This window comes from Pelophylax lessonae, assembly GCF_965119305.1.
Source record: "Pelophylax lessonae genome assembly, chromosome: 2".
Classification (NCBI taxonomy): domain Eukaryota; kingdom Metazoa; phylum Chordata; class Amphibia; order Anura; family Ranidae; genus Pelophylax; species Pelophylax lessonae.
In genome coordinates this window covers 45,771,378-45,798,414 of record NC_138769.1, presented here as the reverse complement: position 1 = coordinate 45,798,414, position 27,037 = coordinate 45,771,378, and the positions used below count along the sequence as shown (strand labels likewise).

The 27,037-nt window shown below is 42.8% G+C and overlaps 1 protein-coding gene across 1 annotated transcript in view; it reads right to left on the bottom strand.

The window, feature by feature from the left end:
* Nucleotides 1–27,037, bottom strand: part of TMPRSS2 (transmembrane serine protease 2) — a 140,259-nt gene that overhangs the window by 20,615 nt on the left and 92,607 nt on the right. Inside the window, exons 6-11 of the mRNA XM_082245768.1 lie at nucleotides 26,004–26,133; nucleotides 23,533–23,643; nucleotides 19,984–20,027; nucleotides 17,355–17,523; nucleotides 10,180–10,346; nucleotides 6,463–6,558 (exon numbers count right to left, since the gene is read on the bottom strand). Of these exons, the coding sequence (XP_082101894.1) occupies nucleotides 6,463–6,558; nucleotides 10,180–10,346; nucleotides 17,355–17,523; nucleotides 19,984–20,027; nucleotides 23,533–23,643; nucleotides 26,004–26,133 (717 nt within the window). The remainder of the gene's footprint in view (nucleotides 1–6,462; nucleotides 6,559–10,179; nucleotides 10,347–17,354; nucleotides 17,524–19,983; nucleotides 20,028–23,532; nucleotides 23,644–26,003; nucleotides 26,134–27,037) is intronic.

Genomic DNA, 27,037 nt, shown 5'->3' with positions numbered 1-27,037 from the left:
CATTGGTAATGGCTCACTGGGTGAAGATCTAATGGATATGCTTGGAGGAACCTCTCCAGCAACACCTCATAATCACGGTAATAAATCTATAGTCGCACAACAAAAAACACAAATGCATACATGCACATTCCGAGGATTTGGAGCAATCCCTAAAGGCACAAAGGAGAAAGATTTTTTATAGTTCTCCCTCCAAAGCAAGACAATACCTCCCCACAATCTAGATTGTTATGTATTGAGGAAAAAATGGAGCATTAGCTCCAAGTTATTAACTTATCCTCGCAGGAGCTTACACCAACAGAAAATGAGGTTCTAAGTCTCGTTCTAAGTTTTTGCCCCACTTTAAAAACAGATGGGTTCAAGGTAGTCAAGGATCCCAACCTTTTTGCACACAAATTGACATATAAATTTTTATTTGATGAGGAAAGAAAAAACAGGAAAAATTTAACAATGGAAAGGATTTACGGTTAGAGGCTTTTGACGTAAAAATATCTAATGGATCTCTTAGACGAAAATTAGGTGGCTATGGGAGGTTCCTTGGAAGTGGTTCTCCTCCCCAACACAACCACATAGTCTACCCAAGAAAAAAATCAACCAAATTTCCCCCACTGCAAACAAACCTTAGAGATTAAAAAGCTTGACCTCAGTGAATCCCCACATGATAATATATCATTGGCACAGAGAAAAGCTATTGGAAGATTAAAAAAGACAAAATCCTTACTATTAAAATGTCAGATAAGGGAGGAAATGTTGTGGTAATGGACACCTCAAAATATAGATCAATGTGTCTTGACATCTTATCCAATAGGGACTGGTATAAAATAATCATTGATTATAATAAAGAATTTGATGCCCTTATTGTTGAGGCTTTTAGAGGTGGGATTATTGATAGAGATGTGTATGAAGCCCTTCAGGTACCACACGCAAGTCTTTCTATGCATTGCCTAAAACATATTAAAACCTCCCGGCCACCCTATTATCTCAGGAATTGGGGCCAAAACTAAAAAGGGGAGTGGTCTTGTGGATGCAATTCTAAGTGCCCATGTAAAAAAAAGTCTCCTCTCCTATATTCAGGATACCATGGACTTTTTAAAAAAACTACATGATATAATAATACCGTCTGATAGCCTTTTGGTTTCCATCGATGTGGAGGCTCTTTACTGCTGCATTCCCCATGATTTGGGTATTGCTACAGTGAAAACATTCCTTAATGAGAAACCCTTTACAGTCTATTTTACAGTTATTGGAGCATGTCCTTACAAAAAAGGTTTTCTCCTTCAGCGATCCCCACTACCTCCAGGTGCAGGGGGTTGCGATGGGGACATCTTGTGCCCCGTTGTATGCCAACCTGTACCCATGGGGGGGGGGGGGGGGACACAAATTGTTTGCCGACAAGTCACTGTCTATGTACCTGCCCAGCATTATGTGCTGGTACAGGTACATTAATGATGTGTTTATGGTGTGGAATTAGATTATAACAGCTTTACATTAATTTAGGAGATGCCTGACCAATAATAGGTTTAACTTAAAACTTACCATGCAATCTGATGCATATACACGACTTTCTTGGACATCAATCTATATAAGCAGTAGATGGTACACTGGGGACTTCCCTATACAGGAAACCCACTGCTAGGAATATACTTCTCCATGCAGCCAGTGCCCACCCCCTGCCTCTAATTAGAAGCATACCGTATTCACAATATCTAAGAATCAAATGTAACCGTTCCTCCAAAGAACGATTTGAAATGGAGGCTAAATCACTGAGGTCAAGGCTACTATTAAGGGGATATACAAAAACTGTCTTGAAAACCGCCTATAACAAAGCCAAACAGAATGATAGACATTGTGACGGTACTCACCGTCACTGGAAGTGAAAGACAGATACTTAAGGGTTTGGTCTGCTTCAAGTGGGACAGTAATATTTGTCAGCAATATTTCTCAAGAAATATGAAGATTTAATCCCACTTTACACTGAGACCTATAGCCTGTTGCCATGAAGTCTGACTCCTAAAAAATCATTGCAATATGTAGATGTGTATTACATGTACTTCAATGTAGGAGACGGACAGACTGTCATTGGCAGTCTTGTCCTATTGTCTGTTTTGAGGTGGGATGTGGATTGTGTTAAGTTTGCCTGTCCCATTGTTAAATATGAATGAGCCCACATTGTTCTGTCCAGATGGCTAGATAATTAGTTCAGGTTAATTCTGTGTCTGTATACAATTTCATCTGCATACGATAATGAAATCAGGCAACCCCTGACCTGTGTGTGGTAATCTGATCAGGAGGGGGGGGCGGGTCCATGCTGTATATAAATTCAGTGTGACTGTTCAATAAAGAGAGATTCCAGTACAAGTTAAGTTGTTGGCTAGCTTTGTAAGAGGGTGGCTGGGAAAATCTGGTATATATGTTCATGACTGCAAGGAAGCCGCATACTGACGGAAGGCCACAAGTACAGTGTGGGTTGAGGTTCCGTTACAGACATGTTATTTAGAGTCAGAGAAGCAGAACAGCAGCAAACCATCCGAGTTATTATCACTTTCTCTAGCCACTGTAAACTAGTTGAAGATGCCATTCGCAAACATTGGCAGCTTCTAACTAGTGACCCTATACTATGTAAATATATCAAAAATTATCCACAATTGACATATAGAAAGGGCAGATCCCTAAGGGATTGGCTGATCCATAGCCATTTTTAGGAAAACCCCACATATGAGGGAGACATGGTGGGCATGCACAAATGTGGTGCATGCGATTATTGTAAATGGATACTTGAAGGGCCTTCTTTTGTTCTACCAAACGGTCAGGTACATAAAATAAATCAGTATGTTGACTGCCAAACCCATGGCGTTGTATACATCATGCTTTGTCAATGTAGGGCGTTCTATGTTGGCAAAACGATCAGTAGCCTTTGGAAGAGGATACATGACCATATCTACTAGATTAGGAAAACATCTTCCATATACCCCTATTGGGAGGCATGTGGCCCTGAACCAAACATGATACATCGGTGGTCAGATTTTCAGTTCTTGAAAAGGTACAGGAGGACCCCGGGGGGGGCAACTTTGACCGCAAACTTTTATAATGAGAGGCCAGGTGGATATGGAATTTAAATGCCACTGTATCGCCGGGCCTTAATGATGCCCTAAGCTTTAAGCCTTTCCTTTAAAAAAGCAAGTAGCACTGTAACAAATAAGGTTTTAGCCTATCCCAAGAAACAAGTATAGACGTATAGTAGGTGCTAATAACTGGGTCTCATATGACTGAATACTGTTTTTAGCTTTCTTTAATCTTTTTGTTTTGTATATCAAATGTATAAGGACTATATGGATTTATGCGGTGAAGAAAAGGAGGTTTTTGAAGATTGAATGGGCATGATGGGCTAGTATAAACTGCATTGCAAATATACGCTGTGGGTAGTGTTTTTTAGTGATGGCTGGATGTGGTACATGTCGATTAATTGTTCGCTAGGATCCCATGTATGGCATATGTCTGGGGCTTGAGCTGAAATGTGGTGGAGTTGAGGTGGTGGCGCATGGGGCCTATTGTTTACATTATTATGATGGAAGTGGTTCATGGTTTATGAATGTGGGTTGATGTTTGGGTCATGCTCTGTTATATGTGGCCACTCTCATCCGATCCTCTCACTGATGAGGGGTGGGCCATTGTTGGCTGGCCTTCCTGTGTTTTCTCCCCCCCCCCCTCATTTTCCTTGGATGGGGATGGCTTTCTCCCCCCCCCCCCATCCTATCAGTGGCCTAGTTCGGGTCTGTTCCGGCTAATTTTGCCTTTGCTGCTGTTGTGGTGCTTGCTGTGGTGGTGTGCATGCACACACATGCAGGGGCCGGCCGTGGCCAATACGCTGACCCTGGTGTTCTTTTGGCACGCACGCGCCCTGGATGGGCCACGATTGGACGCTGAGCATGGCACGCTGATGCAGCGCTGTGCAGACGATGGCGGCGGTAGTGCATATACGCGGGCTTACTCCCGGGGTGCGCTTGCACGGCACTCAGACACTGATTGGGGTCTGTTGTTGGGCCAGTGGCAGACAAAGTGTGGGTGGGGTGGGGTGGGATGAGGGCGGGTGTTTTAGATGGACAGCCCGAACGCAATTTATGTTACAAAGATTGAGGATATCAGCCCCTATGATTGGCTAAGGCTGCAAGCCACAAAGGTGGACTAGGTGCTGCTATTTATTGACACACAATTATTATATCACACAATTTGGCACCATAAATACACTCTACTGATGGTGGAGTGTTTGTTAAACGTCTCTGGTAAGAACAACATTTTACTTAGCATACCAAGACTGCAATATTGCTCTATATTATTATATTGTGGACTATTTTGTAGGCATTTCTGGGGGAATTCCTATGCTGGTAAAAGTTGTTGATATACCCCGTTTGATACATAAAGTCCATCCATCTGGGCTGTGGCCCCATGAAGCTGAAGGGCTTCAAATGCTAACCACAGATAAGTGTATCTCATGCTTATAATAAAAAGTTAGCTTTAAATTTGTAGCCTTTAGATAATATATTGATATAACATTATATATAATGGCCCTACAGGTTGAAATTATACCATTGGGAGGATTGTATTATACATTACGGTGGGTCGGTTGGTCCAATTTGGCTTAATTTATACAAAGCGAATACCAAGTAAGTGGATAATAGCTAGCAAGTACAAACCCGATTTCAAAAAAGTTGGGACACCGTACAAATTGTGAGTAAAAAGGAATGGACTTATTTACAAATCTCATAAACGTATATTTTATTCACAATATAATTTAGACAACATATCAAATGTTGAATGTGAGTCATTTTGAAATGTCATGCCAAACATTTTGTATTTCATGAGAGCTACACATTCCAAAGAAGTTTGAACAGGTAGAAATAAGAGGTTGGAAAAGTTAAATGTACATATAAGGAACAGCTGGAGGACCAATTTGCAACTTATTAGGTCAATTGGCAACATGATTGGGTATAAAAAGAGCCTTTCAGAGTGGCAGTGTCTCTCAGAAGTCAAGATGGGCAGAGGATCACCAATTCCCCCAATGCTGCGGCGAAAAATAGTGGAGCAATAACAGAAAGGAGTTTCTCAGAAAAAAATTGCAAAGAGATTGAAGTTATCATCATCTACAGTGCATAATATCATCCAAAGATTCAGAGAATCTGGAACAATCTCTGTGCGTAAGGGTCAAGGCCGGAAAACCATACTGCATGCCCGTGATCTTCGGGCCCTTAGACGGCACTGCATCACATACAGGAATGGGCTCGGGAATACTTCAAGAAAACATTGTCGGTGAACACAATCCACCATGCCGTTCGCCGTTGCTGGCTAAAACTCTGTAGGCCAAAAAAGAAGCCATTTCTAAACATGATCCAGAAGCTCAGTAGTTTTCTCTGGGCCAAGGCTCATTTAAAATGGACTGTGGCAAAGTGGAAAACTGTTCTGTGGTCAGACAAATCGAAATTTGAAGTTCTTTTTGGAAAACTGGGACACCATGTCATCCAGACTAAAGAGGACAAGGACAACCCAAGTTGTTTTCAGCACTCAGTTCCGAAGCCTGCATCTCTGATGGTATGGGGTTGCAGGAGTGCATGTGGCATGGGCAGCTTACACATCTGAAAAGGCATCATATCTGTCCGATTATCTCCCACTCTATTAGCTTTTAGGCGATCTCTGAAAACCCTCCTTTTCAGAGAAGCCTATCCTACCAACCCCTAACAAATGTACCTCCTTTTTCTCCATCAACCCATCCCCCACGGTTATTGCCTTTTGTTTCACTTGACCCTCCCTTCTAGATTGTAAGCTCTAACGAGCAGGGCCCTCTAGTTCCTCCTGTTTTGAACTGTATTGTAACTGTATTGTCTTCCTTCACATTGTAAAGCGCTGCGAATATAAATCCCTTATAATAATAATCAATGCTGAAAGGTATATCCAAGTTCTAAAACAACATATGCTCCCATCCAGATGTCGTCTCTTTCAGGGAAGACCTTGTATTTTACAACATGACAATGCAAGACCACATACTGCATCAATTACAACATTATGGCTGTGTAGAAGAAGGATCCGGGTACTGAAATGGCCAGCCTGCAGTCCAGATCTTTCACCTATAGAAAACATTTGGCGCATCATAAAGAGGAAGATGCGACAAAGAAGACCTAAGACAGTTGAGCAACTAGAAGCCTGTATTAGAGAAGAATGGGACAACATTCCTATTCCTAAACTTGAGCAACTTGTCTCCTCAGTCCCTAGACGTTTGCAGACTGTTATAAAAAGAAGAGGGGATGCCACACAGTGGTAAACATGGCCTTGTTCCAACTTTTTTGAGATGTGTTGATGCCATGAAATTTATAATCAGCTTATTTTTCCCTTAAAATTATATATTTTCTCAGTTTAAACATTTGATATGCCACCTATGTAGAACCTTATCTGACACCGGACAGCAGTGCCTCTCACCTCCTTGAGAAGTGTAACCCCAGCCAGAGATCCAGCAGGACTGGGTGTTACTCCATGGCATTCCAGCGTTGGGTAAACAAACCGGCTTGATAGCAGCTGAAAAAAAGTGTGTTCAAGGTTAGAGTACTTATAATGCGTGAAACTGACAAATTTACATAAAATGCCAAAAATAAAAAATTATATTGCTATTTGACAGACAGTTGTGTTGTTGCAATTCGTTGTATGGAGAATTATTAGGAAATGCAGCCTTTTCCTTCCCATGCAGGGCAAAGTAAAGCAACAGATTCACCTATATGCCTATTTGCCTAGCAGCACCTACCCACCTTTTATACACTCTCCAAAGCCCTGTATAACAAAATATTGCCTCCCATTCTCATGGTTGGGCCAATAAGGTAGAAAAGTTAGTTGTTAGGAATTTTCTTAGTAAGCCAATCCACTTCTCCACCCCTCTTCAAGTAAAGGTACGTAGGTATACATAAAGAAAGGCTTCACTAGTGTAATATTGTTAAAGCTCAATCTTTAATTAAAAACCAATATCTAATCCACTCACGTCATACATCTTGTATCAGACATTGTATAAATTGTAGCATATTAAAGCAATCCCCATTAGTCTCACCACCTCCACGCTGGCTACCGACCTTTCAGGGAAATGCCACTCACTCTCTTACAACGTTGATGCGATGATTCCGGCTGCCGTACAGTCAGACGCGTTTCATCACTTCCGAATTCCGAACACCACCCCCTGTTTTATGTATGGATCACTGAACTGATTTGGTGACAAAATTGCGCTACTGTGGATTTACATATACAGCATCTCACAAAAGTGAGTACACCCCTCACATTTTTGTAAATATTTTATTATATCTTTTCATGTGACAACACTGAAGAAATGACACTTTGCTACAATGTAAAGTAGCGAGTGTACAGCTTGTATAACAGCGTAAATTTACTGTCCCCTCAAAATAACTCAACACACAGCCATTAATGTCTAAACCGCTGGCAACAAAAGTGAGTACACCCCTAAAATAAAATGTCTAAATCGTGCCAAATTAGCTATTTTCCCTCCACGGTGTCATGTGACTAATTTGTGTTACAAGGTCTCAGGTGTGAATGGGGAGCAGGTGTGTTAAATTTGGTGTTATCGCTCTCACTCTCTCATACTGGTCACTGGAAGTTCAACATGGCACCTCATGGCAAAGAACTCTGAGGATCTGAAAAAAAGAATTGTTGCTCTACATAAAGATGGCCTAGGTTAAAAGAAGATTGCTAAGACCCTGAAACTGAGGTGCAGCACGGTGGCCAAGACTACACAGCGGTTTAACAGGACAGGTTCCACTCCGAACAAGCCTCGCCATGGTCGACCAAAGAAGTGGAGTGCATGTGCTCAGCGTCATATCCAGAGTTTGTCTTTGGAAAATAGATGTATGAGTGCTGCAAAGGTTGAAGGGGTGGGGGGTCCTGTCAGTGCTCAGACCACACGCCACACACTGCATCAAATTGTGGTCTGCATGGCTGTCATCCCAGAAGGAAGCCTCTTCTAAGGATGATGCACAAGAAAGCCCGCAAACAGTTTGCTGAAGACAGGCAGACTAAGGACATGCATTACTGGAACCATGTCCTGTGCTCTGATGAGACCAAGATTTATTCATTTTATTTATTTCAGGTACTTATATAGCGCTGTCAATTTACGCAGCGCTTTACATATACATTACTCATTCACATCAGTCCCTACCCTCAAGGAGCGTACAATCGAAGGTCCCTAACTCACATTCATACATACACAGTAGGGCCAATTTATTTTTTTTATACAGGATCCAATTAACCTACTAGCATGTCTTTGGAGTGTGGGAGGAAACCGGAGTACCCGGAGGAAACCCACGCAGGCACAGGGAGAACATGCAAACTCCAGGCAGGTAGTGTCGTAGTTGGGATTTGAACCAGCGACCCTCTTGCTGCTAGGTGCAAGTGCTAACCACTACACCACTGTGCCACTTATTTGGTTCAGATGGTGTCAAGCCATTTGTGGTGGCAACCAGGTAGGAAGTGCAAAGACAAGTGTGTTTTGCCTACAGTATAGCATGTTGGTGAGAGTGTCATGGTCTGGGGCTGCACGAGTGCTGCTGGCACTGGGGAGCTACAGTGCATTGATTGAACCATGAATGCCAAAATGTACTGTGACAGACTGAAGCAGAGCATGATCCGCTCCCTTCAGAGACTGGGCCGCAGGGCAGTATTCCAACATAACGACACCAAACACACCTCCATGACAACCACTGCCTTGCTAAAGAAGCTGAGGGTAAAGGTGATGGACTGGCCAAGCATGTCTGCAGACCTAAACCCTATTGAGCATCTGTGGGGCATCTTCAAACGGAAGGGGGAGGAGCGCAAGGTCTCCAACATCCACCAGCTCCATGATGTCGTCATGGAGAAGTGGAAGAGGACTCCAATGGCAACCTGTGAAGCTCTGGTGAACTCCATGCCCAAGAGGGTTAAGGCAGTGCTGGAAAATAATGGTGGCCACCCAAAATATTGACATTTTTGAGCCCAATTTGGACATTTTAACTTAAGGGTGTACTCACTTTTGTTGCCAGTGGTTTAGACATTAATGGCTGTATGTTGAGTTATTTTGAGGGGACGGCAAATTTACACTGTTATACAAGCTGTACACTCACTACATTGTAGCAAAGTGGCATTTCTTCAATGTTGTCACATGAAAAGATATAATAAAGGGGTGTACTCACGTTCGTGAGATACTGTATATGTAATCATTTTATATGTTTGTATTTAATTTATTTTGATATTTTTTGAAGTATCGGCATCCGTTATATTGTCTTTTCACTGATTTTGAATTATTTTGAATGCAGGGATTTCTATTATATATAGCCCTGTATAAGCTCCAAATTACACCAGTCAAAGCTTACACAGTACTTGGGACTCTAACCCACTGCCCATGACACAATGTTGGGCAAATCCAAGCAGAAATATTGTCAAATTGAGTAAGTCACATGCTCCTCCATACCCAGGAGTACCAAGAATTTATCTTCTTCTGTTGGCTACACTGAGGAAGGGGAAGAGAGTAAAGTTAAGGTGAGAATAAACTGTTGAGGAGGGGGGAATTTAGGAAAAACCTGTTGCTTTGCCTTGGACAGTCCTGGATAAGATATTGGACGTCAAAGCTGGATTCCAGTGTTACCTTCAGTCTTGCAAATTTGAAATTGGTTTCACCACAAGCCATGAGTTTCTTACAATATGCTTAAGAAGCTGCAGCAAGTCAAACAGAGCCTGCCTCATTTCCTGGCTGGAAGATGTGTAGCATTTATCTAGACCTGTCCTTGGTAACCTGACTGTCCCTTGCCTTTCATTCATTGGATTTCAGTTCTTTCAATCATGAAAGCCTAGGGCAGTGATGGCGAACCCTGGCACCCCAGATGTTTGGGAACTACATTTCCCATGATGCTCATGCACTCTGCAGTGTAGTTCAGCATCATGGGAAATGTAGTTCCAAAACATCTGGGGTGCCAAGGTTCGCCACCACTGGCCTAGGGTGTACTACATGCAAATTACTGACACCCACCCATCAAGGCATTTTGATATTTGCATAACTGCTTGCAGCAGGACTAATGGAATGCATCTGGTTAAGGCTCTAAATGGTAAAGCCCATACTAGGAGTTCAACAAAACAATCATACAATACATGGTTTGTCAATAGTATACATACAAGTAAATGCTAGGCTGGTTTTTAGCTTCATCAGGGCTATATCGTTGTCCTTGGTTTCCTTGTTGTAGTTGGGATGAGAAATGACTTTTTGCACCAAGGAGACAGAACCAGCTGATCTGATGGTTGACCCAGCATAGACGTTCCACTGGTTGGGGTTAGCATAACCTCTAAAAAGATAAAAAAAAGTGTTAAATTGTTAAAATGCATTTGCTTAACAGACAAGTAGATCAGGTACAGATTCCTAGGAATCCTGACAATTTCTGACTCCGAGTGCCCACTCCCACCATATTTTTGTGCGTTTATGTGCTTTTGATAGCGTTTTACAGTCCACTGTTACTAAGCATTTTTAGGTGCTTGTCTGCTTGCATTTGCTTTGAAGTCACTTCCTTCTTCTCTTCTTTGGCCTTTTATGTGCTCTGCATTTCATTTACATGTGTTTGTTTGCAAATTCAGCCTACTGTACTTAGTTTTAACTGCACTGCAATGATGTGTACTATGCCCATTAGATAACATGAATTTTGGACTGTATATGCAATGGTAATGCGTTTAAAAATGCATCCCAATGCACATGGTGTGAACGAGCCCTTAGCTGCAGATACTTCATTAGCCAATAGAGGGACACTTGTAGGGGTCTAAGAGATGGCGCAGGCGTGTAAAATCTTTTAGAAAAAAATCCAAGGCTTTCATGAGCTGCCCTGCCATCCTGCCCACTGTCATTTTTTAAAATCAGAAAAAAAAAAAATAATTGAAAAGTCGATTCCTCATGGAGCAGTGCCCCATAGGGCTAAGTGAGGACTTCTTGGGTCTTCATCTGATTACCTGCAGACAATCACCAAGGGACATTTCACACATCCATCCTTACTCCCAATGACTCGTTACTCAAACAGTCCAGGGAATTTGGTTTTAAATTTATTGTGGAACATGGATGGGAGAAGGGAATAGTGGAATACTCCAACTTGAACTATTCACAGTTGATAAGGACAACTCTCACTTGGCCTCACCAGGTTATTTTTGGAAGCAGTGACACCGCTTTAACCATACTGCCACTTGTATGGAAGATTTAAGTCCTTTTGCTCTCTATAGCAGTAGACCTAATGCAACTACATTATCTTCAGGATACTCTCTAGCATCCCCTTGACTGACACCCATCCACTGACTCTCTTACTGAAGGGATGGCCCTCTCAGGACAGGCCCCATGACACAGATTTGTACTCACTGTAGGCAGAATCAGATCCTATACAGTGTCTCCCAGTCAGTTCTGCAGGACCTCTGAGTTTTCTGACTCTCAGGTCGAACCCCTGAGGCTGCATGGCAGCTTCTACAGAGAAGGGGCAGCTGCCCCCTCCTTCCATGAACCCACTCTCCAGCTGAAAGACCCTAATCACATGTGCCCTTGGCATTTGTACAGTATCCCAGCATGCACCAAGGCACTTTCCTCTGGCAATCACCAGGGCTGTAACAAATGCCTGTGGCCTAACTTGTCAGGTCTCCTCCCACTGTCCAATATGCCTCCCTGTTGGACCATTTCAGACAAGCTGAGCTGCACTTGAGCACCATGAGCAGACCTCACTAATGGATCCTGCTCCCCGGTAGGCAGAGAGCAATATACATTTACCTGGCATCTCTCTGGTAAGCAGAAAGACCCAAAAACTATACTCTCTCTTCTAGCACCTACTTAGGAGGGTGCTACACTTGCAATTTGGCAAACGCAGGGCTTTATGGCCCTGGAAATCTTATACCCTCCAAGCATGATTAGCTCATTGCGTTTCCCTGCAGTCTGCACAGAGATGCAAATCAAATTTCAAGCATCCCCTGCAATAAGCTTTTGGTTTTGGTAAAGCACTCCAGAGGTGGGTACATACAAGTTGAATTTTGTTTGAATGTTCATATGAAAATAATTGCCATCAGAGTCAACTAATCTAATTCAAATGCCCTTAAGACAGGGGTGCTCAACCTGTGGCCCTCGGGGGCCTTTGATGATGCCCACAATCTCGAACCAGGAAGTGCATGCCCATGCTGTAGAATGGTGGGTCAGCAAAGCCAGATCACGATCAACAGGTTGCCAACTCACCATCCCGGCGTGGGCAGCAGAGGAAGCAGGCAGCCATGGAGGGAGCAGGACCCATGTAAGTTGATGCTTCCTCTGTAGCGCCGGCTCCTGTCCCGGGCAGAGTGATTCCAAGTGCATTTTGCCTGGGACCTTTCTAGTAGCCTGGAGAGCGATGCCACCAGAAGTTGGAAAAGATCAGTGTATTTAATATCACAAAGTATACTGCACTTTTGCAATGGGCATATTAGCACTTGCTTTCATACTGATCCACGGGTGCAGCGCAGTGCACCTGCGGCTTTCCTGTCAGTTAGCTGCACTGAGCCATACGTAGAATTCTATTATATTTAGAAGGTTTGGTACGCTTTCTGAAAGCGCACCAAAACTCTTCAATGCAGGAGTTTTGGTATCCTTTCAGAAAGTGCACCACGCCCACAAGATATTCTATGGTATGATATATCATCTCATACAATTAGAAGATCATCAAAAAGTTAATTTATTTCAGTAATGCAATTCAAAAAGTGAAACTCATTTTATATAGATGCGTTACACACATGATATATTCATGTATTCAAGCATTTCTTTTAATTTTGAGGATTATGGCTTACAGCTAGTGAAAACCCAAATAGGAGGGTGAGGGCGCCGCCGTGCACGAACATCCCTGCTGCAGCTCCTTGAATTTATAATAATATACATATATAAAGTTTTTCCTAAATACTTGGGGAACAAAGATTTCTTTTTTGTATTTTCCCCAAAGCGTTTGCCCTGGAGGTTTGGATATGCTTGTCCCTGCATTCCCGTTGGGATGCTTTGCTGAGGGCTGTTCATGCTCCAATTAGTTGACCTACTATACCCTATGTGGGCGCCCTTTGATCCATTTTATAACCAACTAATTGTATGGTATAATATTGAAAATGAATCCCCTTTTGGTCTCATCATTGAAGTAGCTCAGAAATTATCCCCTGAAGAAACTGTCTTGGTGAAACATGTCGGGATTGCTACTCCGTGATACCAGTATATAGAATTTGCCTCTGAATTGAGTGTATACGCAGCCCGTAAATTGATTTTAAATATTATATGTGCAAAATATGTCTCTCTTTTTTGTGTTATTTTAAATGTAACAATAACATTTTGTATTTTTATACACATCCTTATTGTTTTTTTCTTGGCACCTTTAAAATCCCTAACTCCACTCTCTCTTCCTCCATAATTTATGGGTGGTTGAGGTATCCTCCTATTTCCACAATTGGGATGTGGTGCCTTTGGGTTCTTTTTCCAGATAAAATTTCCTAATCTCTTGTGAAATCCCAAAATTTTGTGTTAGAAAATTAGAATATTACATAAGACCAATAAAAAAAAAAAAAAAAAAGAGAAAAAGAAAAAAAGGATGGCTTACTGAAATGTATGTCCATGTACAGTATAGTATGCGCTCAGTACTTGGTGGGGGCTCCTTTTGCACAAATTACTGCATCAATGCAGCGTGGCATGGAGGCGATCAGCCTGTGGCACTGCTGAGTGTTATGGAAGCCCAGTTTGCTTTGATAGCGGCCTTCAGCAGTCGGCATTGTTGGGTCTGGTGCATCTCATCTTCCTCTTGACATTACCCCACAGATTCTCTATGGGGTTTAGGTCAGATGAGTTTGCTGGCCAATCAAGCACAGTGATACCATGATCATTAAACCAGGTATTGGTAGTTTCGGCAGTGTAGGCAGGTGCCAAGTCCTGCTGGAAAATTAAATCAGCATCTCGAACAGGGAAAAAGTTCTAGCGAACATGCGAACTCTAATAAAGCCTATGGGACACAAACATGAATAATCAAAAGTCCTAATTTTAAAGGCTTATATGCAAGTTATTGCCATAAAAAGTGTATGGGGACCCGGTACTGCCCTGGGGGACATGTATCAATGCAAACATTTTTTTTTTTAAATTATTGTTTTTACAGGAGCAGTGATTTTAATAATGCTTAAAGTGAAACAATAAAAATGAAAAATTCCTTTAAATATAATGTATGGGGGGACCCCTTAACGTGCCTGTAAAGTAGCACATCTGTACAATGTATGTAGCCTTTTGCAGCAATGCTGACATTTCTAAAGGAAAAAATGTAATTTAAACTTGCTCGCGGCTGTAATGTATTGTCGACCCCCGGCAATACAGATAAAAAAAGCAAAAAAAAAAAAGAAAAAAAGGGGGCAGGGTCCCCCCAAACATCCATACCAGACCGTTGCCTGAGCATGCAGCCTGGCAGGCCAGGTTTGGGGGGGGGGGTGGGATAGACGAGCACCCCCCCTCCTGAACCATACCAGGCCGCTTGCCCTCAACATGGGGAGGACACTTTGGGGTGTCCCCCAAAGCACCTTGACCCCATGTTGATGGGGACAAGGGTCTCTTCCCGACATCCCAGGGCTGTGGTTGTGGGGGTCTGCGGGTGGGGGGCTTATCAGAATCTGGAAGCCCCTGTAACAAGGGGCCCCCAGATCCTGCCCCCCCCGTGTGAATGGATATCGGGTACATCGTACCCCTACCCATTCACCAAAAAGTGTACAGAAAAAATAAACACAAAAGACAGTTTTTGACAAGTCCTTTATTCAAAAATAAAAATATAGTGTCCCCCAATGTAAATCCATCGTCAATCAGGACGCTCGCTGCACCTGAAAAATGTTAACATTTCAAAGACGCTTCCGCCTCTTCTGAGGCGTCCCGCCGAATGACACTCTTCAGTTTTGACAGCTCTTTTATAGGCAGTTACGTCACCCAGTGGAACAGCTCCATCGGATGTCACGTGACGTCAGAAGGGGGCGGTGCCACCAGGTGATTTGCCCCCTAAAGCACCCTCCTCATGTTGAGGGAAAATGGTCTAGAATGGTTCAGGTGGTGGGCGCTTGCTCTCCCCCCCCCCCATCCTGGCCTGCCAGACTGCATGCTCAGATAAGGGTCCGGTATTGATTTGGGGGGGGGGGGAAACCCAGCGCCATTTTTTTAAAAATTTTGGTGTGCAGTACCCCTTAAAATCTGTACCAGACCCAAAGGTATGGATTGGGGGGGGGGGGGTATGCCACATTGTTTTATTTTTTAATTTTGGTGTGGAGTTTCCCTTATAATCTATACCTGAGCCAAAGGGCCTGGTAAATGGGAAATATGGGACAGCTTGGCATGGCACTGCTCATGAACTATAAGTGACAGGGACACAAAACTTGAGGATCACGAGAGGGGACCCAGGACTACAACATATCCATACATTTTAAAAGTGGGGTATAACCTGAACACTACACTGACTGCACTAAACTGACTGAACTCATTATCCACGAACTACCTGCCTAATCTCCATTGTCACACACTATACACGGCTGCCGTGTAAGCAGCAGCCTTATATAGTGTGGGGCATGGACTTAGCCCTTGAGCCATGATTAGCTTTGACAGGACATTGTGCTGTGATTGGCCAAAGCATACAGGTCAGGTGCATACTTTGGCCAATCACAAGCATTTATGCATTGCAATCGTGCAGTGCATTATGGGGCACTTACTGGCAGGCGAACTTGCCGCTGAGCGCCCCGGGTGTTCGTGTTTTCGGCGAACACACGAGCACCCGATGTCTGAGTCGAACTTAAGTTCACTTGAGCATCCAGCCCATCCCTACATCTCAGCAGTGCCACAGACTGATCGCCTACATGCCACGCCGCATTGATGCAGTCATTTATGCAAAAGGAGCCCCGACCAAGTATTGAGTGCATACTATACTGTACATAGACATACTTTTCAGTAAGCCAACATTGCTGTATTAAAAATCCTTTTTTTTTTATCTTATTGTAATATTCAAATTTTACGAGATACTGAATTTTGGGTTGTCACTAGCTGTAAGCCATAATCATCAAAATTCAAAAAAAGAGAAATGCTTGAAATGTATCACCGTGTGCAGTGCATCTTTATAAAATATATGAGTTTTACTTTTTGAATTCAATAACTGGAATACATTAACTTTTTGATGATATTCTAATTTTATGAAAAGCCCCTGTGTGTGTGTGTATATATATATATTTTACACACACACACAATGCATAATGCTTATTATCTTCATGTAATTGAGTGTTTTTAACTTTGGTATCACTTTTTAAAATGGCGGCACTGTAATTTCACGAGATTACAGGCAGCCCACCCGCTTTTACTCAGATCTCAGCCGTTTTCCGAAAAAAACTTCTCGGTTCTCGGCTTCATAAACGGCCTGCAGAGGAGATAATTTTCCTCTGAGAACTGCCGAGAACTGAACTGAGAGAAAACTTCTTAGTTTAATAGACGTACATCAATGTGAAATCAAAATGTGTTACCTTACAATTGAGAAAACCAACAATCTGCAATATCTGCTACAATCCTGACAATGTACACAGTTTATCTACAATCATTTTTTTTTTTCTTACAGTATATGTAAACCCTACCAATCAACGTCTCTTATTTTCTTCCTTTTGTCTATTAAATAAATTGTTAAATCGGTTTGACAAGTGAAAAGAAATATCCATAATAGTGGATATTAATAATGAGCTGTTAAACTCTTGAACACGCTGCATGTGCTGCAGTCTTATCAGTACACATTGGGGTTGATTTACTAAAGACAAATAGACTGTGCACTCTGCAAGTGCAGTTGCTCCAGATCTTAGTAAATGAGGTAAAGCTTTACTGTGTGAACAATACCCAATCACATGCAAGGAAAAAAAAAAAAAAAAATCTGCATTTTTGCTTGCATATGATTGGATGATGGAAGTCAGCAGAGCTTCTGCTCATTTACTAGGTTCTGGAGTAACTACACTTACAGAGTGCAATAGCTCTTTGCAAAGTGCACAGTCTATGTGCCTTTAGTAAATCAAGTCCATAGTTCCCACTTCTCTTTGTTAATTACAGAGCACCCCATGTTATAGAGAAGGAAAAAAAAAAATGATAAGACTGGGAGGCATTCTGTAGTCCTGTCCTAGGGTGATATTAGTGAGCATGGTCACCCTAGGTCAGGAAGGGTGCTAAAGTCAGGATCACTAGGTAAAAAAAAAAAAAAAAAACCTGCTTTACTATATTGATGAATACATTTGCAGTTATTACATGCAACAATGTCTATTAAACGCTTATAACTCATATGATAGGGGCTTACCCTTCTACGCAGTGTGCAGCAGTGAGAATCCAGTCCGGGGTAATGATAGACCCTCCACACACATGTGATCTGCCGATCTGTAGGCTCACTTGCCAGGGCCAGTCTCCATTCTGAGCCAGTGTACCACCTACTATTCTACTGGACAACTGCTTACCAGATGTTCCACAATCTGCAGGAAAATTATCCAAGAGTTTAATTATACCACCTATTATACCAAACTAGGGCAACAAACAGGGGGTCCAAGGTGAACAGGGAATGCAGGCCTTAAATGTGGTTCTGATTACTTAGTATGCTGTTCAGCAGGGACCGGCCGAGATTCAAACCACGTATGGGCAGCCTGATTGTACCCAAGTTGATTGATCGATCAACTTGGGTACAACCAGCATGTTGGGTTTTTCATGCATTTATTGCCAGTCACTATAGCCGCTAGCAATAATCACTGTGTTCTCCCAGCAGGGACGGCTCCCAGTACCCCCATCAGTAAGAACACAATACCTCAGTGGAGGGATTCCCCCATAAACACTGACTGTGTTGATGGGGGGACTCAGGCCATTTTTGTAGTTGCAGGAAAATAAAAATCGTACCATCTGTGTCTGGCTTTACCATCACGGAAATTCACATAGCCCCAATTCCCTATTTATTTTTCCTGGGTGCACAAACCACAAAATAATGAAAACATCAATTGTGGAGTTTATGTTGGACATTGCACAAGCTAGTTGAGGTCTATTATGTTTAGATCTTTTCTTTATATTATAAACCACCAAACCCCAACCATGTCCCTGGGGTGAAAGGTCTAGGCCTAGGACCATCTAGGTAGGGTTTGCCCAAATGGACACTGATGTATCCTATTCTCCAAGAATTGAACCTTCCACACTCTGAAGTAAGCGATTATTTGGCCCAGTGGTTGGCTTGGTCTAGTTCCAACTCATGGTGTTTTATTGTTAGTCCCTCAATGTAAGGTCCCTTTTAGGAGAGGGCTCCTCCCTGTGGTCTCTTGACAATGGCAGTCGGCCCTGCCATTTCCTTGCTAGGGTGGTATATCTGGGTAACCAGGGTCCTTTTGACAGAAACCATCCAGTGTCATGGAGGGCATCGAGAACTCCTTTGCTTGTCAATCTAGCAGAGATATGCCATGTAGGCCCAGAAAGCCTTAAGTGGACATTCTCCCTCAAGGGAATGTGGAGACTGGTCCCTGATGGGAAGACAATCTTTATGCAATCCCACATGTGGAGATACTTCCCACTATGCAGCATGGACACAGTCCCCCCCAGTCCCCAGTTCCTTAAGTATGTGCAGTTATTACTAGAAATACTGTCTTTATACAGTATTAAATTATATTACATAAAGTTATAAAGACACTGTTAAGACCTTAGTTTCTATCAGGCAATCAGAAATTACTCTTGGCATGGATCATTCCTGGTGACAGAATGGGGCAACGTCGGCAGGAAAAATGAGCTTAAAGGAAGGTGGACCTGAATTTAGGTCAGGCCAGCTCCTTTCCTATTGATCCAAAGGGTAAAGTTTGTGTATTGCCACCCCGTTAGTCATGGAGACTGTGGGAGAGCCAATGCTAGGGAGCTACAGGGGTCCACGAGAAAAGCCCCAACCAAGTATGGAAGACTGAACATTCCTGCATCTAATAATTTTAGATCTTTTCTTTACATTATAAACCACCAAACCCCAACCATGTCCCTGGGGTGAAAGGTCTAGGCCTAAGACCATCTAGGTAGGGTCTTCCCAAATGGACACTAATGTATCCTATCCTCCAAGAATTGAACCTTCCACACGCCAATTATTTGGCCGAGTGGTTGGCTTGGTCTAGTTCCAACTCGTGGTGTTTTATTGTTAGTCCCTCAACGTAAGTTTGTGTATTGCCACCCCATTAGTCATGGAGACTGTGGGAGAGCCAATGCTAGGGAGCTACAGGGTCCACAGAAAAGCCCCAACCAAGTATGGAAGACTGAACATTCCTGCATGTGTTCCTGCTACACAACAGGTACATTACCACTGTGGGGAGGGGTCTTCCACTGTTAGACGCAAGTAAGATCATGACAATAGACAATCCTATCAAAAGATTTATACTCATTCACCCTTCCTTGTCAGACCAGCCTGGAACTCTCCTGGTGTTCACAGCGAGGTGGTTGTGTATTGCCACCCCATTAGTCACGGAGAGCCCATGCTAGGGATCTACAGCAGTCCGCAAGGAAAGCCTAAACCAAGTAAAGAATATTTAATATTCCTACATGTGTTTCTGCTACACAACAGGGACATGAGAGCATGAGAATAGCCAATCCTTTCAGAAGATAGATTCTCCTTCTTCCTTCCCACTAGGAAGTGTTATCATATTTGTTTCTATGCCTTCTAATAACAGCTTAAACAATTCCCCTTTCAATTATTTTTTTGAAGGTCTACAATGATTCGAAGAAATACACACTGATGGCCTATACCAGTGGCTATTATGTGTACACATTAAAAAGGAAGGTATTGTTCATTAACAAATTTAAAGGCTTTCACACATTTTGGAATGCATACAATAAAATAATAGCTGAAATCTCAGTGGTGGCTAAAATCAAGTTTTGTCCTCTTTTTTTACCAAAAACTAATCACCTTACAAGAAATGAAGACTTACTTATGCACTTTAGAGCGATCACTCTTCCAGAAGGACAAAAATCCCTGAAAAAAATCAAATCAGTGACATGTAATAAAACTATGTGATTTTGGGCCAAAGTTTATTCTTAAAAAAAAAAAAAAAAAAAGTTAAAAAAATATAGTTAAAGTGAATGCGACTTGGCCTACAAAAGTGCCTTAGGTGTGTTATGTAACGGTATCAGCCAAATGATCAGACCAGTGGTGATGTGCAATTTCTACTTTACTTAACAATGTGGAACGTAGATTACACAGGAGATCATGTGAACAGGGGTTTGCAGTAAAAAACAGCAATATGAGGAAGGGAGAAACATTCATAAAACATGTGAAAACAATTCTATTGCAGTTCTAGTAATGACCACTAGATGGCAGCAGAGTGTTCTGAGTTCAGTTTACTGATAGGATAAAGATCTGAAGATTCTCACGTGTTCCAAGAGATTCATCGTTCATTCAGCAGACTGTGAGCTGAGGGGATTTCCTGCTGGCACAGACTTCACACAGGCACTGCTGATGCTGACTTTGGTCAGGAGGCTCTGGGGGCCATAGATAGGACCAACCCACTGCTTGGACAGCTTCTCCACATGTACTGTAACAGAGACCTCGCCAGTGACTGGGGCTTGGATAGATGCTGCGTGCTCTTGTGCTCACTGCTGGTGGCCCACACACCAGACTGATCAAATGAGGACCCAGCACCTGGGGACAGCTCACTTGCCCAGTCACTGCTGTCCCATCAGGCAGGATCTCTCTGAGCACAGGAAGCTGGGCGGAGCTGGCATTTATACTCCCTGGGCGTGTCCTGTAACTCAGGGGATGCTGGGAGCCCAGAGGATTGTGGGAAATCGAGTTAAAGGGACTTGCACCTACATCTGGATAAAGGGGCACACCACTACAGGTAAAAGTGCTGAAGTTCTTATGTTATTCTTCACAAGGACTTCTGGATCGATCGCATTTTGGAACCTAGGCCCAGTCTGAACAAAGGTTTTCAACCTCTGCCAAAGTTGAGAAGAAACTATTCACATCCTTCCCTAAACCAAAAACAAAATATAGATCATATATATCTACAACCCTAATCTTCACTGTGTAACCAGTCCGGAGCACAGTCCTTGTCCAATTTCTCCAGAACGTTTAAGGGCTACACCTGTGCATGTATGCTACCGCTCATTTTATTACAAAGCCTGTCTGCATGCTGATAAGCTGACACAAGGGCTTTCCATAGAAATAAACAAAGGCTGAAGATTCTGGTTAGCGACTGAGCAGCACTGGGCAAGCAACCTAGTAACGATCCTGGATGAGCGGGTTTGTAGGTGAGTATAATCTATATTGAAAAAAACTGGGGAAGGAGGAGTAGATAAGCGTACCTTTCCCTGGGTGGCTATGCTCATTCCTCCACTGTATCTATAGAGGGAGCTCTGGTTGTTACCTAGGCTGGACTTCAAACATTTCTACATTTATTCTTCTCTACTATGTGAGGGATGGGAACATTTCAGCTCACAGAAAATGGCAAGGACACTGCATTTCTGACAAGATCAAGAGGCATTTTCTATAATTGCTGGAAGAATTCTTAGCTTAAAAATTTTAAACCAATGCAGCCACAACACATAAGGACTGGTAAGCTGCCTGCAATATATTACATTTTTGCTCTTGGGCTTAGACGTCCTTTAGGTTTTTTTTTTTTTTTAATCTATGTGCGGTGGAGGATAAAATTGCCCAAGAGTCCCTGTGCAAGAACAGTTCTTGGCCCTCCATTCAACTATTGCTCAGATATGAATATTTATTCTTTGTTCTCAGATAGATGCAAATAACAGTTGCCTTTGTGATACCGTGAGCGTTTGCATGGTTTGTGATATACAGCTAGGGTCACAAGGAAATGGGAGAAGAATCCGAGAAGTAAGCAGTGTCCAGCTCAACATGATATGGGGGAGGGGCTCTGAGCACCTGCCTTATCCACATATTAAACAAATGGGCTCCCATGTGGCAAAAGCCCTTGTTCAGCTGCGTAGTCTACTCCGGCCTTTCAACATTTTTAACATGGAGAAACTCCTAAAATCAATTTCCTGGTCTCAGGGAACCCCTGATAATATTTACTAAATTCTACTGCTCACTGTACATTGGTGTAATGGTCATTGGGATGAACGCTCCTTACATTGGTGGTCACTGGGAAGACTGCTCTTTACATTAGTGGCCTGTGGGAAGAATGCTCCTTACATTTGTGGTCAGTAGGAAGAATGCTCCTTACATTGGTGGTCAGTGGGAGAAATGCTCCTTACATTGGTGGTCAGAGGGAAGAATGGCCCTTACATTTGTGGTCAGTGGGAAGAATGCTCCTTACATTGGCGGTCAGTGGGAAGAATGCCCCTTACATTGATGGTCAGTAGGATGAATGCTCCTTACATTGGTGGTCAGTGGAAAGAATGCCCCTTACATTGGTGGTCAGTAGAAAGAATGCTCCTTACATTGGTGGTCAGTAGGAAGAATGCCCCTTACATTGGCGGTCAGTGGAAAGAATGCCCCTTACATTGGTGGTCAGTGGAAAGAATGCCCCTTACATTGGCGGTCAGTGGAAAGAATGCCCCTTACATTGGCGGTCAGTGGAAAGAATGCCCCTTACATTGGCGGTCAGTGGAAAGAATGCCCCTTACATTGGCGGTCAGTGGAAAGAATGCCCCTTACATTGGCGGTCAGTGGAAAGAATGCCCCTTACACTGGCGGTCAGTGGAAAGAATGCCCCTTACATTGGTGGTCAGTGGAAAGAATGTCTCTTACATTCGCGGTCAGTGGAAAGAATGCCCCTTACACTGGTGGTCAGTGGAAAGAATGCTCCTTTCATTGGCGGTCAGTGGGAAGAATGCCCCTTATATTGGTGGTCAGTGGAAAGAATGCTCCTTTCATTGGCGGTCAGTGGGAAGAATGTCTCTTACATTCGCGGTCAGTGGGAAGAATGCCCCTTACAGTGGTGGTCAGTGGAAAGAATGCCCCTTACATTGGTGGTCAGTGGAAAGAATGCTCCTTACATTTGTGGTCAGTGGAAAGAATGCCCCTTACATTTGTGGTCAGTGGAAAGAATGCCCCTTACATTTGTGGTCTTCGTGGAAAGAATCTCCCACTTTCAGATAGCTAAAAAGATCATTCAGATCTGAGAGGCAGTAATTGCTAACATCTCAAGGAACCCATAGCCACCTCTGAAGGAACCCTGAGGTTCCACAGAACCCTGATTAAAAAAGGCTGGTCTACACAAAGAAGGATTTCCAATGTTGTTACAGGCATGTTCAAGTTCTCAATCTCGAAAACGCATTGGTGTGTGTCGGTGTTTCATGGTGTCAACCATAATTGCTTATGACCTATGTGTACAGTGCTTAGTAGCGCACTCATGCTTTACAGATCCTGAACACAAACTGCAGTAGCTTACAGAACAATAATAATTCAGTTTCCTCTGATCAGACTGGAAAAAGGTGGATTATAAATCAGCAGAACAGGTAAGCATGCGTTTTGAAATGATTGCAATTTTTCATAAATGAATAATCTAGTAGCATACCTGCTTCTGACACTAGTATACACCTTATCAAAAGATGCGCTGGTGTTTATACTGACAAAGCCTTTTAAGTCTGATGTGACAGTTTGCAGATAGGTGTTATCATAACTGGACCTGAGAGAAAAAAAAAATAAAATAAAAAAAAAAAAAAAGGAGAAATTTTTTTTTTTTTTTACAGTTACTATAGAATGATAATGCTTGCATGAAAAAAAAAATCTGCAAGAGAAACCCCCCTAAAAACAAAAAAAAAAATAGTTTAAAATAAGAAAAAAAAAAAAAAGAATTACAACTACTAATACACACACTATAAAAAAGGCAAGATAAGCACCCATGGGGCTTTCAACAAAGAAATTGTGGAAAATAACATTTTATTGGGAAAGGCGGGCCGAGAATTGCTGAAACGTCATACCACCACTTTATAACGCTATTGTAAGCAAAGGTTTGTGGACATCTGTCCATCACACCTGTATGAGCTTGTTGGACATCACATTACAAAACCATGTGCATCATTATAAAAGTTGGTCCTCCGTTTATGGCTATAACTAAAGATGGGCTCGGGCGAGTTTAGGATCCTAGTCCCAACCCACCTGCCCAGTCCTGCCAGGAAGCGGACACTGCACTTCGCTGATCACAGGCAGTGAGACATTTCTCATTCTGTGCACAGCAGTGTTACCTTCCTGGCAGAATCGGGCAAGTGGGTTGGTACTAGGATCCCAAACACACCCGAGCCCATCTTTAGCTATAACATCCTTCATATCTCATGCTCTATGGAGTGTGTCGGGGGGAATTTGTGAACATTTGTGAGGTCAGGTGCTGAAAAGAAAGGACCAGGCTCACTATCAGTGCTCCAACTCTTCCTAAAAGGTGTTCAGTAGGGTTCAGATCAGGGCTCTGTGTGGACCACTTTATTTCCTCCATACCAAAGTAAAAAAAACCTGGGCTTTATGGACCTGGCTTTCATTTAAAAGGGTTTCCAAATACTTTTGGCTACATAGTGTAGCAGGTGGTCTCACAGTGCATAGCATCTCAGGGTCAAGTGACCCCCCCCCCCCCCCAAGAAAATATTAAATCTATATTTCGATATATATATACACAATAAAAATATTATTAGCAGACACAAATAGAATTCCTGCTAAATCTAAAAGATGAAACTGAGTTGATAAATAAATCTCTGTGTGTGGGGGAGGTGTTGGGGGTCATGCACATGGGTGCCGTGGTCTGTACAGTGTGAATCAGTGCTTCATTTATGTGGCTTGAGCCACCTGGTGCTGTACGAACACAGCTGCAGGTCCTAAATTGACAGGCGTGGGGATGCAGGTGTCCGGCCCAAGCACAGCCAGTGTGCATTCGGGGACTGCTCACCTGCACACCTGTCCAATTAGGGCCTGCGGCTGTGTTCATACAGGCACTGCATCCACATAGAATGACAGGTGCTCCAGCCCAAATCCCTCCTTCACACAGCCACAGTACCTGTGGGAATGAGCCCCTTATTATATTTTTCGAACCTAAAAACAGAACTCTCCAGTGGTGTTCTGGCACTGCTAAGAGGGATTCCATCTTCGTCTGGTCTTCTCTCTGGTTTCTTGGGCTCCAGTTATTTCGCCAGGTCTTCTCTCTGGTTTCTTGGGCTCCAGTTATTTCGCCAGGTCTTCTCTCTGGTTTCTTGGGCTCCAGTCGTTTAGCCAAACTGCGATGAGGTAACTCACGCGCATGCAGTTCATGGTCACAGCACAGCTCTCTCAATGGATGGTATGCCGTCCATTGAGAGCGCAGTGCACATGCGCTGGTGCTATCAACGGCTGCTACGCTTAGCACTGTACCTACATGTAAGCCCTATTATAGGCCTACCTGTAGATACAAGATAAAAAATGGAGTTACTACATCAGTTAGTAAATGGGTAAATAGAAGGAGTTGATACATGGATGCAGAGGCAACTGACGGTGTGGGGGAGAAGAAGCAAAGTTGCATAGATCAGGAAGCAGTCGGGGGGAGAGGAGTGGGAAGCCCAGGTACATAAAGCACACTAAACTGCACTGGGACAAGATAAGAGGAAGCTATGGAACTAGTGTAATACTAGATTCTTCACCCCATGATCAGTTGTGACTTTGTCAGAAAGACAGAGCAATGGGGGAGAGAGATGAGAAAAAATATACAGGCTGGTACAGGAAGAGTATAGGAAGAACTGCAGGGAGAGAAACAAAGTTACAGAGATAAACTCAGGAGCAGAGGTAACATTAGAGCCAGGGCTGGGAGGGGGGCCCACACAGGGAGGGAGATTAGTGAGGGACAACTGTCGCTTTCTTAGCAGATAAAAGCTGGCAGCAGGGAGAGGGGAGAGCAGCTTTCAACTGCTGGAGAAATATTTCTGTAAATGTTGTTCATCGCTAATCTCGTTCCCTGTGTGGGCCCCCTATCAGTGGCCCTGTGGACAGTTCCCAGTCCTGTGTATGAATCAAATGTAATGCACTACCTACCTCTTGTAGCCTATTAATTGGCACGTCGGAATTCCAAAATTGTTATTCCAGTCATCAAAGCACACACTCATCCAGGCGGACTGTGTTGGGGAATAAGCTTGTAATATAAACTTATCTCCATATAATCGTACTGTTAAAAAATAAAAATAAAATTTGCTATCATGCAGTTGGTAATGTTGGTATGCAGTACTTGTACACATTATTAAAATAACTGGCCCGTCTTCATGTCGCAGGAACTTTTGGTGGGCAACCCCCTCACTGATGACAGGTCAGACATGATACCCATTGATGGCTGTAGTAACAGGCTCTCTTTATAGTCTACAGTCAACTATAAAAGTTAGAGTTCAAAATAAACAGGTTCTGCACACAACCTCAGAATACTTTATTAATCCTAAAAGGGAAATTACTAATACCTTACTTTTAAAAACCCACCCACTACCCTAAACCTGGATCTGGGAACATACTGTAGCCCTTCACCTAACACACTTGAAGCAACATCCTTTGCATTTCCTCGCTGTAAGCCAAATCTGCCACTTTATCCAGTTCAGAATACTATTTTAAGATAAACCAATCTGACAGCAGTGGTTGGGCTGTTGAACAACTAGTGATGGGCCGAACACCCCCCTGTTCAGGTTGGCACCAGAACATCTTGAACAGGGAAAAAGTTCTAGCGAACATGCAAACTCTAATAAAGTCTATGGGACACGAACATGAAAAATCAAAAAAGTCGTCATTTTAAAGGCTTATATGCAAGGTATTGCTATAAAAAAAGTGTATGGGGAACCGGGTACTGCCCTGGGGGGGGGACATGAATCAATGCAAAAAATACATTTTAAAATAATAATTTTTACAGGAGCAGTGATTATAATAATGCTTGAAGTGAAACAATAAAACAATAAAAATAAAAAAAAAAAAAATAAGTCCCACGCCAAAATTAAAAACAAAAAACAAAACAAAAAAGAAACAAAAAAAAAAAACAAACCGTGTGGGGTCCCCCCTAAAATCCATACCAGATCACATCCGTCCACATAGTG